The 17,650-nt window shown below is 31.7% G+C and overlaps 1 protein-coding gene across 11 annotated transcripts in view; it reads left to right on the top strand.

The window, feature by feature from the left end:
• GPHN (gephyrin) overlaps positions 1 to 17,650 on the top strand; it is a 624,840-nt gene that overhangs the window by 415,671 nt on the left and 191,519 nt on the right. For 4 of the 11 annotated variants that reach the window (XM_027571272.2, XM_027571268.2, XM_027571270.2 and 1 more), the window contains 2 exons: positions 7,526 to 7,582; positions 9,801 to 9,872. The exons of 4 other annotated variants lie outside the window; for them this stretch is intronic. In XM_027571272.2, coding sequence (XP_027427073.1) covers positions 7,526 to 7,582; positions 9,801 to 9,872 — 129 coding nt within the window. The remainder of the gene's footprint in view (positions 1 to 7,525; positions 7,583 to 9,800; positions 9,873 to 17,650) is intronic. 3 more of the 11 variants (XM_035728121.1, XM_027571274.2, XM_027571269.2) reach the window with 1 other exon arrangement.

Below are 17,650 nucleotides of genomic sequence, written 5' to 3'. Positions count from 1 at the left end.
TAAATGGATAATAATGGGAAGGCAGTGGTTAAGAGCTCAGGGTCTGGAGTCTGACAGACCTGGTGAGAAATATCAGCTTTATCTCTTACTAGATGTGTGGCTTTCAGAAAGTTACTTTACCTCTTTAATGTTACTTATCTAATCTATAATGAAAAATAATACTATTTGCCTCATAGAGTTTTTTTAAGGTTTAAATTTGAAAATGCAAATAGCTTATCACAGTGTTTAAATATAGGAAGTGTTCAATAAATGTTAGCTATTATTACTAAACTATATAATATTTTCACCTATTTCATTCATTCAGTAGTATGAACATCTTCCTATGTCATGAACTTCTTTATATTTTTAAAAATTATCTTCTGCAACATTATTATTATTTATTGTTTGGCATTCTACTTTGTGGATGCAGCATAGTTTTTTTCCAGCCCCTATTTGGATATCTTAGGTGTTTCCTGTTTCCCAGTTTTATTTTTTTTTTTATTTATTTATTTTTTTTTAAAGATTTTATTTATTTATTGGACAGAGACAGCGAGAGCAGGAACACAAGCAGGGGGAGTGGGAGAGGGAGAAGCAGGCTTCCCGCTGAGCAGGGAGCCCGATGTGGGACTCGATCCCAGGACCCTGGGATCATGACCTGGGCCGAAGGCAGACGCTTAACGACTGAGCCACCCAGGCGCCCCCTGTTTCCCAGTTTTAAAAACAATGGTATAATAATCTTCTGGAAGTTAAATGTTTTAGTCTTCTTTTAATTAAACGTAGCAGCTTGTATTAATTTTACCTCTGAAAGTATATGCAGAACTTTTAGGCCCTTGATTCCTATAATTTATATGGATACCAAAAACAGATTATTTTTGCATATTCATGAATTCAGTTTGATGATATTATGTAAGAAGCTAGTTTAACATTTGTATTTGACTGATTTATTGGCAGACATTTAAAAATTATGGATCCAAAGTTGTTTGAAAAATTAACATTGAGTATGTAAAAGTATTGCACTATGAGGCACTAAATATTGAGTATCAGCCCTAATCTGCCCCTTTATAGCTTTTTTGAGAACAAGTAGACCTCAGTTTCTATTTCTGTAACACTCTGGTATTAAATTAATCAGCCTCTAAATTCCCTTGTAGGCCTAAAATCCCATTCCTTTGAAATAAGTTTCTCCACTGACTTGAATAAATACTATCATTCTATTTAGCCCCTCTGTCCGATATTATATTAATATCTAACTAATATAAAATAAGTTACATTTATTTATTCCAGCTTTTGCATTCCATGCTACTACATAAAGTTAGAGATTATCAACTGAAAATGTTCTAATCTCATTTAAGATCATTCTCATTCAGATCAAGCTCATCTCTTTTAGATGGAATATTGGTTTCTCTTGGTATCCACTAGAGTTGTATTTAAGTTATAGGAAGATAGAAAAGTAAGAACTGTAGAACAAGAAGGAATAGTGAAATTAAGAACACCACCTTTCAGTTCCACTTAATAGCTTTGCTTTCTATAAATTTATTTTTAATTGTTTGGGGGGCATGTTTTGTGCAAAAAGCAGCTGAACAAAGATAACCTGTGCTATCATTATTTTTGCAGCTGATTTCAGAGTTGATTAGATAGAGCCATGATTCAAATCCATGTAATTAACTGCTGGGTCTCATGTTGGAGTACGATACAGAGCATATCCCAAACTAACATAATCTCTAGATCTTTATATTGTAAGATGATATATATTCTAAAACTAGTCATGTATTTTCTTGCCCAAAACTTCAGGATTACCTGCTGTCCTGTCCCTACTCATTCTGTTTTCATTAAAAACAAAGCAATACATTAATTCAGGAATTTATCCAGTGAATATTTTTTAGTGCATATTATGTCAAATACTATGCTAGGTGTTAGGAATACAGCAATAGACAGACTTCTTTGCCCTGTTCTTAAGGACCTTAAAGAGGAGCTGATATGGAAAAAAAAAAAATTTACAACAAATCTATCAGATAAAGTGTTGATAGCCCACAAGAGCTCTTTTAATCTCATCGGAAAAAAAGAAATAAAGTAACTAAAGAGCAGGAGCAGCCATTTTATAAAAAGAAATAAATTCAGCAAAGAAATATGTCAGAAACATGTATCCTCTCACTAGAAATCTATTTAAAATTTAAAACAATACAAATTTTGCAGTCCAAATGATAACCATTTTTAAATTATAATCATCCATACTATAACGAGCAGTGACCTGAGTATTCCTTTTGACAGTAGTAGGAATATAAATCTGTGTGACCTTTCAAGTGAACATTATATATAAGGATATATCCTTAAAATTTTTCTTACATTTTTATCAGTCATAGTTTCCAGAAATTTATCCAGTGGAAATTATCAAAGAAGCCATCAAAGACATATGTACAAGACTATTTATCATAACATTCATATTCATAAAAAATTAGAACCAACCTTAATGTCTATGGTTAAATAACTTATACATACATATATGAGTTATTTATATAACCCAAAAAGTCATATCTTTTGGAATATTTAATGACATGGAAAATGCTCAAAATAAAATATGTGGTTAGAAAAAATAGTAAACAATAGTGCATAGGGATGGAATTGCATGTTATTTTATAAACTATATTATTTTTCAAACCAGAAAAATAAAAATTTTTGTTATTTAAACAGGGTCTGGTAATGACAGAGATGTCTTTTGCCTGCTTTTTAGATTTACAACAAATCTTCATAAAGATCTTTATTTGTTTTTGTAACTGTGTTTATACCAGAGCATTTTTATATCTAGGCTAAGCCATTCTATTCTTAATCTTGCTGGGTAGAAAATTGTATCATATTTCAATGAAAGTTTTAAAATAAAATTTTTTCTGCTTCATACACAAATAATAAATAATTCTTAATAACATACACTGTACTACTTAAAGTTATTTCAAAGTGCCTAGTACCTCTCTTATACCACACCATTGTTGGGCTTCATAATTTCTTTTCAGAGATATAAAAAATTTGGAAAAAAAGAACATGGATTGTATTATATAAGCTCTGGCAGGAAATAACTTGCTGAAAAGTCTAATTTTGTATAGATTGTTTTGGAATCAAAGCTATTATTGAAACTTAAAGATCAAAATTAAATCCATAATAAGCTATAAATAAATAATTTCAAATGTTAATATACCATGAGAAATCAGATCCTTAAAAATGAAGGATTTCCTAAGGATAGAAAATTTTTTCAGGAAGAGGTAGGTTGGTGGATCGTTGACTTGCTACCAAGATTCTGATTTTTTACTTCTCATTTCCTCAGTAACCTTTGCAACTCTTTCCTTAATCTTCTCTATTCTTTTGTTGACTTAGTTTATAATCATATTGTTTTCTCCAGAAATGCATTACTTATTTTTCCTTGACATATAATTGTCACTTATCTTACTTTCATTTCTTCCCTCTTTTTTACTTTGCTTGAATAAGTCATAAATGAAACTGAATTGTTTTATGATGAAGCAACAGTTTTATTGAAAGAGCTAAAGTATAGTTAATTGAAATATTAACCAGGTCCCAAAAGTATTTCTTTATTTTCAAGAGTATGGTTAAATTTTGAGTTCTAAAGTAAAACATTTTTTAAAATCTCCTCCAAATCATGACTACAAGAAACAATCTATAGCTGTACCAATATATATTGAGTGGTATTGGTTGAAAGATAATTTCTAAGAAAAAAAATTTATTTCCTCTCACTGATACCCATACTTTAAAAAAAGTAGCATAATAAAATAGGGTTAGAAATATTTGTCTCTCAGGGTAGTTCTGAATGTAAATTAGGTAATTCTAAAAATAAAGCAATTCAATTCCTAGGGCAAAACAAGGAAAAATGTTTGCTTAATCTGTGCCATTTTAATTCAAATGAATATAAAATATATCATGAGAGAAAGAGGAAAGATCTATATTAGTCATTCCATAAATGAGAGCCTAAGTTTAATAAAAAAGACCTGAGAGAGAATTTAATAGTACTGAACATTTTTTTATTGATATGTGTCCAGAAGCCCGTGAACCTCTCTAGACCTGAGTTCAAACACAGAATATATACAATCTTTTCTCAAATTTTTTCACAAATTTATATTAACTAAAGAGAAGTGTGAATACATACACCCAGTGATATGGGCACCTGACTTAATGTGGCTTTTACAAACCTAAAATTTCTGTCAGGTTTTATATTTTATTTTGAAAATTAATAAAACGTTGAGTTTCTACTCCAAAATCTACATGTTTGCTTTAATACAAATATAACGTTTACAACTACTTAATATTGGCCAGAGAGGTGAGGCTGAGATGGAATAATTTTCTACCTTGTTAACAGTGGAAATGATTTTACAGTGAGCTCAGGTTTGGAGAATTGGACTAAATCAAAGGTAATCAACAACCCATATTTTATTAGCACCCAGGAAGTTTCTTCTGTTGCATGATACTTCTAGAATTCAAGCTCTTATAAAAAAGGTAAATACATATAGCAGGCCACTTTATAGGCCACATCCTGGTAATTAGTCCTTGAGGATAGATTCCTCTGCAGTTAATCTCTGACAAAAGATTCCCAGGAGGTTGCAAAAGAGGTGATACATTGCAATATTTTCAGATTATTTTTAATAGATATTTTGTTAATTATATTCTAGCTGACAGGCTGAATAGAAAGTTGAAATGTTTTTGACCCCCTGATTTATATCTTTTGAAATCACAATGAAATACTTGTAAAGTGTTTTCTTCGGGGTAGAAAAATTATTAGTGATAACATTTTTTGTTTTGCAACATTTTAATTTTCAATATATAAACTAATAATCTCAACCAATCATAACCCCCACAATTCTTTATATCCAGTTCTCAAATTTCATTTATATTGCAGTGATCCTATATGTAATAAAAACATTTGCAGTTTAACATCTCTTAGTTACTTGTGCAAAATGTTTAGCCTCATAGACAAATATGGATAAAATTAGCTAATGATGTGTGAGGATCTTACAATTATCATGAAGAGTAAAGTAATTTATCTCATCCAAATGCTAATCTTTTGTGATTACTTTTAACTTCTTATCAAAGAAAAATAATAATCAGGCATTTGGACTAGCTATGAATTTCTTTTATTTATACTACTCCATCATAATTGATGATTAAGGGTTGACTAGAATAAATGAGAGTATTAAACTAAATCTACTGATATTACTTTTCTCTAGTTCTCAAATTTTAGTTTATGAGACAAATCTTTTTCAAATTCTTTCTGAAGTTTTTCAGTATTAGCTATTATACCTGGTTTAGGAGCCACAAAAATATCACGTAACACTTGAATTACAACCACTTCTGGCATTGATAATAACCACATTGGTTTTCTAAAGTCGTCTTAATGACAGTTTCAAATTTACAAAGTCAGATTTATATACAGAAAATTGATGTCAAGCATTGACGATGAGCTTTCTGTTCCCAAATATCTTTGTTTAAATTGGTATTAAAATAAAAAATAAATTGGTATTATAGTCTGTTTTTCACATATAGAGTTCACGGGTGACTCTTTTCTTATAACTCATTAAGTTTCTGTATTTGCACTTGCATTTGGAACTGAAATGGTTCAGGGAAAATTTCTTCCATAAATAAATACAATAACATTAAGTTTCTTCCATCGATGGAGAGACAGATAAACAAATAAGACAGAGACACATATACATATACATCTTCTTATAAGCATCAATTTTTTTCCAACCCATTTATTTCCAGGTCTATAAAGGGAATACAACTTTAAACTGGAAGTCAGGAACTGTGGGTGTTGTTCCTAGATTTGTCATTAACAGATAACCTTGAAGAAGATACCTCATGTTGCTGGAATTGATGTAATTTTAAGCCTTCTAGAAATAAAAGACAACGTAGAAAATGGTGTTCACTTGTTACTAGATAACAATTCTGAAAATCTTCAGTTTCACACAGTTTTCCAGAAAGCAGCATGAGGCATTAGACTATTTTTTAATAGGAAATTACCTACCTAATTTATCTTTATAATCACAATACTGTGAATCTCCACTTAAAATGGAAAATAGTTTTTGATATAAGTATGTTCTCTGAGATCAAAGAAAATAGCACAAGAGAAAGACTAGATGTTATAAGTTCACTACGCATTCCAAAGCCCTCTCTTATAGTGTTGCCATTGTAATTAGTATTAGACCTAGAAGTATTGACTAAGAAGAATATGAATTGGTGATTATCTTTTGGGTATACCATTTAGTTAATGCTGAAGAATTAGTAAAAACTTCATCAAGTAAAACCAAAAGTTGACATAATACTTATGTACCAAGATGCTGTTTTTTTTTCTTCAAAATAAAAATTCAGTTTTCCCAGTATTATTCCTAAGAAATCTCCATATGCTATGAGAGAGATCCTAAAAGGGGTAAGACAATGTATAGCCTGCCTCCAGGAAATATAATTTTGTAGCATGGTCAGGTTTCTTATTTTTCCTGAGGACTTTAACACTTGGAACCTGGCATCACATTATCACATTGATGCTTCCTCTACTGTCTTAGAAAAACAAAAAAACAAAAACAAAACAAAACCAAAAAAACAGGAGCATCACAGCTAACTTGACCTATGTTGGTCTGAATGGAGACCATCATTCTGCATGTATAGGACCCATAGCATAAAAGCACTTGGTCTGAAATTTCCTCACCCTTCTTCCCTACCTTTTTTTGTTTGCTTGTCTTCCTCTCTGACCAAATATTAGTTCTTGTTACAGCTCTATGAAAAAACAAAAAAACATTCTAATTTGTATCTCATCTAATAAAACACTTTGTGTTGAGAACCTTCCTTTTCTCATTTATATAGTGATGTGAAACCAGTTTTTAAAATAGTAGTTTTACTTTTAGTTTCCCCTATCTTACCCAAGAGGAAAATTCAACTGAAATAAAAGAAAGTTTTGAGGGAGTGAATGTATTTAACATTGGTCTGGCATTAAAATTTTCTGGTTGGGCAGCACAATTGTTTAATTGGGAATCTCAGTGACAGCTGAACAACCTCAGTGCTTGGGTCAGCAAGCAAAGGGGCTTCACTCTGTCACCTATCAAGAATGATGCTTGTTAGAACTGATATTTCCACTTAGGGAACAGTCATGTTTTAGTCATACAATTGATGTTTTCTGATATTACAATGGAATAGACACTATAACACTTAAAGAGACAAAGTTCTCTGCAAAGATATATTTGTAATTCTTTGTTTTTCGTAAATCAAATGCAAATGTAACACTACTCCAGATACTGCAACATCAGAAGTCCCCAAGATAACCAAAAGTAAGTGCCCATTTCCTAATCTCAGCAATAATGCTATAATAAGGACAATTCTAGTGACCAGCCTATTTGCAGAGCATGTCATATAGCCTCTGGGTTAGTTAACTCCTCGGCTTCCTAAGAGATACCTCAAAGAGTCAAATGATGTTTTTGCATGTATTACTTACTAATGTGTAGAAAATTTTTTAAGTTCACTTTTTCTTTATTCTGTCTTTTTTACCCATCTTCCCTCACTGTAGCAAATTAGACGGCCGGATGAAAGCAAAGGAGTTGCTAGTAGAGTTGGATCCCTCAAAGTAAATATGTTTCTAACATTTTTTTGGCAAGATTTCGTCTATAGCCTACACTTCTTCCTTTTTGGAGGGTGGTGGGAGGAAGGGGGCTTTTTCCATTTTTCACCATCCCATTTTTTTTTATTTTAAAATTTTTATTGGCTGTTGGGTCATATTTTTTGTTTGTTTGTTTCAGCTACACATAGAGCAACCAGCTGAAGGCAAGCCGCCAAATAACTAGCTTTGAATGGCACCACAAACAAGAGAAAGGGCAACTGTCTCATTACAGGTGCCTATAATTTGGGGTTCTAGAGTAAACCGTTCCTCTGATTGATGTCACTGACTATGTGTTAAGTTCCTGTTATACAGAGAACTAATATTTATTTTCAGAATATTATCTCCCCTTTTTGCTTTTTTTATAAAAAGTAACTAAATGTTATGTTAGTGTCATTACCATTTGTAGTTCATTCCAGAAAAATATTATGAGTTAGTAACATGTATTTTATATATATATATATACATATATATATATATATCTTAAAAATTAGGAAAGGAATTTTATATGATGCTGGTATAATGTATAATGGGCTCACATATAGCTAATAGTATTTAAATACTTTTAATACCCTTTGATTTGTTTTTTTAAAGTTAAAAAATTGATATAACAATCAGTGGAAACCAATATATATCTAAATGTTTGCCCATTTGTGTATGTGATCTGCTAATACACAAGTTAAAGATTTCTGATCTGATGGCCCCATTTGCTAGTTGTTAAATATCTATTTGGTCAATATATCTTGGGCACTCAGTACTCTAACATTCAATGACAATGAAAAGGTAAGGCAATCATCACTCTTTAGAAACAGAGACATAGCCCTTGATCACTATTAATGCTGCCACCATAAATGCAAGTTAGAAAATTTGCTGAATTTTAAAAAAATATGCAGAGGAATTTCCCCCCAGATTAACTACTATTTATATCTCAATCCTCTTTGTCCCAACAGCAATAGTAACTGTTAATCAAAATGACAGACAGTTCACTGCATTGGGATATCCCAAAATTCATTAACTGCCTTGAGGCCTAATATTAAGTCAATTCAAAATTTTATACACCTCCTATTTATTTCCATTTAACAATTTATGAAACACTAATTTCTGCACTCCTTCCTCTCCTTGCCTCTTCTGCCTTCTTAATTTTACTTTTTTGTTGTTTATTTATTTGTGTGTGTGCACGCACATGAGTGCACATGGATGAAGGTGTGTCTGTATGTTTGTGTCCTTTATGCCAGACAAGCCATCTTCTCTGTTCTCTAACACTGCTGTATACTGGGTAGCGTTTTTTATTTTGTTTTGTTTTTAATGTTTTTTCACTAAGAATAATGAGAGGGGCTGGGAAGTGTGGATTATATGCCTGTTTCAAAATCACGGCAAGTTAAAATTATTCAGTCAGAAAAATATAAGTTTATGTATCCCAATGATACATCAGTAGCATTCCTCACTGTCTGCTTGTGAGGTATCATATTTTACCTTTGTCTTTAAGGGAATATAAGTCCATTATTGTTTAGACTATGGATTATGAGCCAGATTCAAGTGAAAAGGTGAAACGTGACATAACTTTTTAAAAATGACTGATAGTGAAATAAAATAAAATGGCATCCATAAGTGCAGCACCATCTGCTATAAACTGGATTGTGTGTGCAAGTGCGCATGTGTTTAATTATCTTTAAGTTCAGCTTTTGGCTGTATAGAGCTTCAACTTATAATTGTACATTTATTATTTTTAAGTGTATATACAGTATGATTATGTATATACACGTGTATGTGTTTAAGATCAAAGATACATATTAGGGTTCAGTCAGTTTACTTTAATATGGTTTCAGCTTTAAATCAAAAAGTGTGTTTGGGAAAAGCAAATTTCATAATTTCTAAATATTTTTACTCCATATTTCTACCAAATAGAAAATTTTAAAGTGAATCTCTAGGGGATTATGAGGATAGTTATAGTATTTATTTTCTCCAACACTTCGGGGAGAAAAGAAGCTATAATTAAAATGTTGGCTCCCTACTCACGGATTTATTGAGCATGTATTCTTGTGTTAGACAAATATCTTTGATGTTTTGAAATGTTTGCCAAAGGCAGTGAGAAATGTATAACGCTATGATCTTATTTTTAAAAGGAAAAAGGAAAACTGAAAAGAGAACAAGTTGCTTTTTCAATTCATTTTCTGATGTTTACATGTAGCTCCATCGAAAGCTGGAGGAGCTCAGAGATCACCTAGAAGGCAATGTGAAAGGATACACTCTCAGAGTAAATGTACGATTTCACTCGGTGATTTTTTTTTTCCTAAACTTCTGCTGACTGGTAATTCCAAATCTGATTGGTTTGTCCTTTCATCTCCATTTTTTTACTTTCTGTCTCTTTTCTATCTCTTTCTTTCCTAGCTGTAGCTTCATGCTCACATTTATCAAATAAAGATTAAATTGGTAGGGTAGAGGACACTTAAGCCACACTACCCATTGCAGTTGATTTAATAACTTTATGGCTCCAATGCAAAATAAACATTTTCTTTTCAAAATCTGTGTTTCTTATACAATTGTATAATTTTCTGAGAATCTTTTCATGAAACTTCACTTGGAGCTTTTCCATTGACCATTTCTTCTGCCCCTTGTTGGATTTGTCAGCAGGATTATAAATTATTGGCTGGATCCAAGTGATAGAGCCTTGATGATTCAATTCCATTTGTCAAGGAAAATGATCAATGTTAGAGTATCATCATAGGTAATCTGGCAAGTAGACACATTTTGCTGAGTTAATAGACTTCTCTTAACTCAAACTCTTTGAGAATACCTATAAGATTCTTTTGTTTAAAAAAATTAGGCAGTAATCATCTTCAATGTCATAACATCTTATAAATAATTGAGATAAAGGCTAATATACCCAAGACAACACTTTGAAGGAGAATACCTTATAGCCACACAATACTGTACATGTATCAGATAGGCAATACTAATAATAGTGTTTTTTGTGACCCGTAGCTCAGACTCAGTATGCTTCATCCTTCTGAATATATCTTTTCAAGAGAAATGGAAATAAAATCTCTAAAATGGTATATGGTATAAATATGGCAGAAGAAAAGATAAATTATTGCAATAAATAATTTCTGGCTCTGTTTAGCTCTGACATCCCATTCCTGGGGCTTTTTAAAAAGTATCTATCAATCCTAGCCTGGATTCACTTCTCCCAAGATTATTGCCATACATTTGATTCATATTGCTATAATAGTTTTGTTATAAAGAGTAGAATAAACAATAATTGTGATACGATAATTCTTGGCTTCTCGGCTTGTTTTTAATTATATACCATACATAGTTATTTATATCTCTATATTAAATTTCTGATTACTAAAGTCCAAAGTTGTTTTTATAGTATTAATCATTAAATTCTGATTGCTAAATTGACTGATTTAACAATTAATGCAAGTATCTCATTTTTCTACTTTCTTGTGAGCCAGTCCTTCTTTTCTATGCATATTCTTACAGAATTTGAAAGATCAACCATAATCACTCCCAGAATTTATTCCACTGTCTCAAAAAAAGATTAGTATGAATCTTATGATTAAATCAGTCTAAACATATGTGAAAATTATTCTAGAAAGCCCTAAAAAGATTCAGACAATATTAATAAATGTACTTAGTGTCATACTCTCTGTAACCAATCATGAGAAGTGATTTTTTTTTCCTATTAAACCAAGACTAGAAAGTTGAGACTTCTTAAAGTCTATATGGAAGGGAGTTAGTGTGAGATTAGGATTAAGTTAAAAGTTTTGTGCTTCAAAAATTAAGTTATATCATGCCACTTTTCAATTTCTTTTTTTTAACACCTGTACTGCATGGTACAATATGTAATGACTAACCCCAATGTCTTCATCTTTTGTTTCATTTCACTGGGTCACACTTTGTTCTGATTACCTTTTCTTCTAAAAAGAGTGAATATTAGGTAAATCATTCTAAGATTCCCTTTAACTAGAAAAGTATGGGGAGGAAAACTATCAAAAGGCAAATTGTATCTTCCGCAGAGAGTTCAGCTTAGAGAAGATACATATCAAATACATAGCTGAGTGTTCAGTTTCTCCCCTTCCTTTTAATTCCCATTACCCTAGAATGCCTTAAAATAACCCTTGCATGTTAAAAATTGTTGCTTAGAAGCAGAATAAAGTTATTCTCAGTTCCATAAGCTATATAAACAGATTTTGTTTCTAAAATGAGATAAATTGGCACATAATGACCATTCCATTTTGCAAAAATTTATTGTAGGCATCCATACACAAGAGGAAGTCTGTGGGTGCCTTTTAATTCATTGAAACATTTCTAAATAATTCGATAAGATGAAAGATTCAGAACCAGGTTTGTACTTAAATATTTTATTTAATAGTTGGAAAAATGAGACATCATTCAAATGTTTGGGATAAGGATTTAATTAAATCATTAATGCTTCAATTGGTATCATCTATATGATATATATATCCTTACTTATTACAGATAATCAGTGATATAAAGTAGAATATTCTAAGATGTAATTTTTAGAATAATAATAATGTTATTTATTTCTCATATGAAAATATACTTTATCCTACATTGGCACTTCTATAACAAAAAGTAGGATATGTAGATTCTTGAATTATAAATTAAGAGTGTGTCATCATTTTCTATACATGGTACAAAGCAGAAGTATTCTGAACCCCAAATGAGTTTTTAGTAATTTCAATAATAATAAAACTATCATCTTTTGCCTTTATAAATTATCATCTTGTAAGCAGAGTTTGCCTAATTTAATGACTTCAAAAGTTACTACAAATCCTTAGATGAATAATGTGTTGAGAATAATGACTAGAAAATAATCCCACATAAAGGAAAAAATTGTCTTTACATTTAAGAAGATGTGAGATGATAGATAGAGAGAGAGATAGAGAGATATCCACAGTGGAATATTATGCAGCCATCAAAAAGAATGAAATCTTACCCTTTACATTGATGTGGATGGAACTGGAGGGTATTATGCTGAGCGAAATAAGTCAGTCAGAGAAAGACAATTATCATATGGTTTCACTCGTATGTGAGATATAAGAAATAGCACAGAGGATCATAGGAGGAAGGGGGGAAAACTGGGAAGAAATCAGAGGGAGACAAACCATGAGAGACTAAACTCTAGGAAACAAACTGAGGGTTGCTGGAGGGGGGGTGGGGGGGTGGGGTAACTGGGTGATGGGCAGTAAGGAGGGCACATGATGTGATGAGCACTGGGTGTTATATGCAGCTGATGAATCGCTGACCTCTACATCTGAAACTAATGATGTACTATATGTTGGCTAATTGAATTTAAATTGAAAAAATAAATAAATACATGAATCTAGTCAGAAGAATATTTAAAGTTAGGCTTAAGATAGAAAAACAGTGTAAACAGTGTTGAGAATTGGAAAACATAAGGTAATACAAACTAATACTTTATTTAGATAATATAAATCAAGGTAAGTTTACAAAGTTGAAGTTAATTAAAGAGTGATGGGGCCCTGAAAAGTTTGAGTGTCAAACTGTTCAGAGAAAAAGAACATAAATGCTCATGAAATAAAGACAAGTAGAAAGAAAAGAAAGGAGAGGAGTAAAAATACCACAAAGCCACAAATTTTATGTTTTCACTCAGTCTATGTGATAAATAAATTTCTATTCAGCTACAAACATATACAGTTAAGTCTTGGGTAACCAAATATATTAATTTTTTAAAGGCTTTGACAAACAATAAAAGGGAAGATGACTTATGAAAACAGATTATTGACACATAAGCAAACTAAGAATTAGAAAGGCAATGAAGTAAAAGGAATATGATAATTATAAGTACTTGCTATGCTAACATAAATAAAAGGATGTGTTACTTGAAGTGGAAAAAGTTAAGGGAGGAGTTATCACTTAAAATAAGACTATGTTTCTAATAAGTTTAAGAAAAATATCTGAATCAAGTCCGAAAGTAATAAATCTTTTGAAGAATGATTTTTAAATGTTTAACAATTTTCTGAATGCTGAAATAAGACTAATTTGAAATGCGATCGATATAAATAATGGATTAGATAGTTGTGATTTTATAGATTTTTTTAAGATCAGTATTTTCATTGCAGTCTTAGTTCTGAAATAACTGTTTTATATTTTTGATGAAGTGTTATGGGGCTTTTTTGGCTTTTTTTATATTCATCAAATTAATGCTATAACTCCAGGGTCAGCAAACTATAGCTCCTGGGCCAAATCCTGTTTCTTTTTTGTGGGCCCACAAGCTAGGAATGGTTTTTACATTTTTAAATGATAGGGGGAGACCAAAAGAATGTCATTTCACAACATGTAAAAAGCATATGAAATTCAAATTTCAGTGTCCAAAAATAAAGTTTTATTGAAACACAGCCACATTCATTCATTTGCATATACTCTGTGGTTGCTTTTGCCCTACAAAAGCAGAGGTAAACAGTTACAGCAAAGGCCATATGGCACACAAAACCAGAAATGTTTACTATCTGACTGTTTACAGGAAAGGTTTGCTGAGACCTGCTATAATGAGCTAGTGTGCAAAACGACAATGACAGGGAAGTGATTATAATAGAGGCTTTGTAAAATTATCTTCATTTTAGAGCTTGAGGAAAGGAGAGCTGCTCGTTTTGGGGGGATGGTTTCAGATTGTTCTGCCTAGAAGCATATGTCTAAAAGAGTTAATACCCTGAAATCTCTACCTTTACATTTTTGTTCATCTGTTTGCCATTGTTTTTTCTAGCTACTCTTTTTTCACATGGTATCACAGACACACACAAAGTAAACTTACCATGGGATTAACATTAAATCCTTCAAATATAGAACTGTCATGGATAAAGTATAGATTATAAATTCCTCTTCATTGAGGAGTCCCCTACAGAGATTTAGGGTAAAAAGATAAGTTCCAATCTTGCTCTCTTAAACTTTTTTAAATTGTGTTTTTAGAGTATTTTTGCTGCATACCACATTTTTCTGTTTATTACTTCATTCTGTTTTATTAAAGATAAGACCACCTTTTGATTTCTCATATGTAACTGCACCAAAAAATCATGCCATCTACAGGAAATTTTGTACAACTGGTAAAGACACCCTGATATGATCAACTAATACATCATATCTTAATATACAGCACTTAAATATCTAAAAGGCATCTGCATTGAATCAGCCAACTCTGACTGAAGTAAGGAAGAACAGCTGGAACATTAGCCCTTAAATAAACATTCAGTAGCTTTTAAATGAGTAAACATCAGTTTGTCTATATACTCTACTTTCTCAGGCAAATTTTAGAGTCTTTCGTAGAATATTATTTGAGCCTCCTAATAAGTCTTCCTTGTTTGATGTTTTGGCACTTACTCATATCAATAATATGCATTTATTTACTCTTTAATTTATAATAATTATGGTTATAACATCCTGAGTATCTTGGTAGATGGTGTCTTACAAATATGACCAGACTACAGTAATGATGAAATGACAGTAAATCAACTTTAGTATTATCTGTTTGGAAAACAGGCTAATTTTGCTACCTTTCACTCTATTAGAATTTGCTTAACTTACTTGTTAATACAATTCTGAGGTTTCACTTCTGAATAACAAAAATCTATCTGTTTAGAACAAAAAAAAAAAAATCTCATCTAATACTTCAAAAATCACCTACAGTACCGTACCTAAGACATCATGGAAGTGGAAATGACACACACTGTGAGGTGTTATAATGTTTATTGCAGAATTGCCATTCTCAGAATTGACTTTAATACAAAAATAAGGTACTGATAAAAGATCTCCTTGACAAGTAAATTTCCCTACTAAGAGAAAATGGAGAAGTGAGGGGGGAAAAAAGATAAAAGACTCAAACTGTTTTGAAAGATAAAGTTTTTCAGTTTTATGGATATATGGAGACAGAAAAAACATGCATAGCAAAGTTTTCTTAGAACTAATACCTTGCTGAAGAAAATTAGATGTGTCTATGGTTGGAAAAGGATTTAATTTCTTAGTATGTATAGAATTGACTGTATTTTAGGAAATACCTCAAAATAACCTATTAAGTGGCAGTGATAACATTTTATCACAGATCTTTGTGATGGGTAAATATAAAGCCTTCTCAACATTATTTCACACAGTTCAGTTTTTTGAAGATAGAAGAAAAAGAGTTTGTATATTCACTTATTCATTGAACACTTATTGAGCACCTGCTACATTCTGCTGTTCTGGGTGCTAGAAATACCGTTGAACAAATCAGATAATAAGGGCATTTCTGATTCCTCCACTGTGCCATCTTCTGTATCTTCATTTTCCCACCCTACCTTTGTATTTTGTAACTTCATGAAGAATTTGTAACTAGAGAATGCATACTTAAAAATTTAATTCCTGGCATTGTAACAACCTAATGAAAGAAGAGGTCAGAGAATTGAACACGGCAGTGTGACAACCTAGAAAGTAAGAACAGGCCAGAAAATTATCAGTTCAAAGCATGAAGATTAAATATATTTTTGAGTATAAAATAGCTGTTTTTTTAAAAAAATCAGTAAAGCATTCTGATAAAAGATAGGTTTGGACAAGAGTTTTGTGGTTCAAGTTTTGTCTCTTATGATGTTTTTATTGATACATACATTAATGTATCATTAATATATACACATATATACATACATAACATATATACACATATGCAGATTCAGTAGTACTGCAAATGGAATAGTAGCAGCAGGACATCAGGATCAGAATACTGAGCCGGCTTTGGTGCCCTCTTTAAAAAGCAATATGAAGATGTACAGTAGAGCCCTCATCTTATAACTAACCACATATATAGTTTGCTAGTGTTATTAAACCAATGAAGATCAGTGTAGTACCACAGGAGAAAAATGACCAGTGTTCTGCTTTCTGATTAACCTTAATTAGCATCTTCTTACCAAGATCAAATCAGATCTGATCAGAGGGAGTCATCTCTGTCATGGATTTTTTTTTTTTTTTAAGCCAGGTAATTTTTTATCACAAGGTTCTCCTCAAATAGCTTGAATCTTAAGATTTCAAACTCAGGTGTCTGCTTATAAGGCTGTCTTGTTATCTGGCAAATGTGTTGATGATGGAGCCATCTAATCTTCTGAGACCCTTACTATGCTATCATTTCCTCTTTAACAGTGTTTTCTTTTCCCCACTGCAAAACCAGGCTCGGCTTCCCTCGTGCTCATCTACCTATAGTGTATCTGAGGTATACTCTGCACGTGTTATCTTACATGGTCAACAACATGCTCGCCCTCACCATTTTTCTTATTTTCCTTTTGCCTTAATTTATTTTGCCTTGCACTTTGCACTTGGCTGGAAGGGATAAGGGTACCAAAGGGGAAAAGTTAGCTGTTTCAGAAGGAATTTTCTATATTTTTACACTATACTGTTTTCTGAGTAACTTTTTTTTTTTTGGCAGTCACTGTATCATGTTGAAATGGTTAAAGTCTGAGTAGCCAACTTGATTGTTACCACCACTTTAATTCCATAAAAATTCCCTTGAGCCAGGCAATTTGTTATTAAATTAATATTGGCTAAAGACAAAGATTCTGGTTTGTAGGCCTGTGTACGTCTCTCTGGTAGCTGAAGATTTACATTGAATTAGTGACAGTCTTGTCCCATTAACCATAGACACAGCATCCCAAATTGGCTATTAAATGAAAAGTTAATATGATTCCCCTGTTTTTGTATGAAAGGAGAGACTCATTCCTTTTTAAAAAAACTGATTAGGTTACTCGGGAGAATAGTTTCCTTGATATTTGTATTTTCATAAGGTTCTTATAATCTGGAAGATTAATTTTATAATCACTCATGAGATTCGTGTTCTTTTGACAAAATATTTTATATGACATTTGAACTGTTTTTTTGTCTCTGTAGGGGTCTAACTTCTTATTCTTACTATGTAAAACCATAGCATATGTGTGTTTCTGTTTTTGTGAAACAGATTCATTGAAATATTAACAGATTTTGAATATCCTTTATAAAATAATTGTTGTTTTAGGAGGGGGGCACTGTTAAGTAACTAAG

Source organism: Zalophus californianus, chromosome 6 (assembly GCF_009762305.2).
Source record: "Zalophus californianus isolate mZalCal1 chromosome 6, mZalCal1.pri.v2, whole genome shotgun sequence".
NCBI lineage: Eukaryota > Metazoa > Chordata > Mammalia > Carnivora > Otariidae > Zalophus > Zalophus californianus.
The sequence above is the reverse complement of the archived record's forward strand: the minus strand, read 5'-3'. Positions and strand labels throughout refer to the sequence as shown.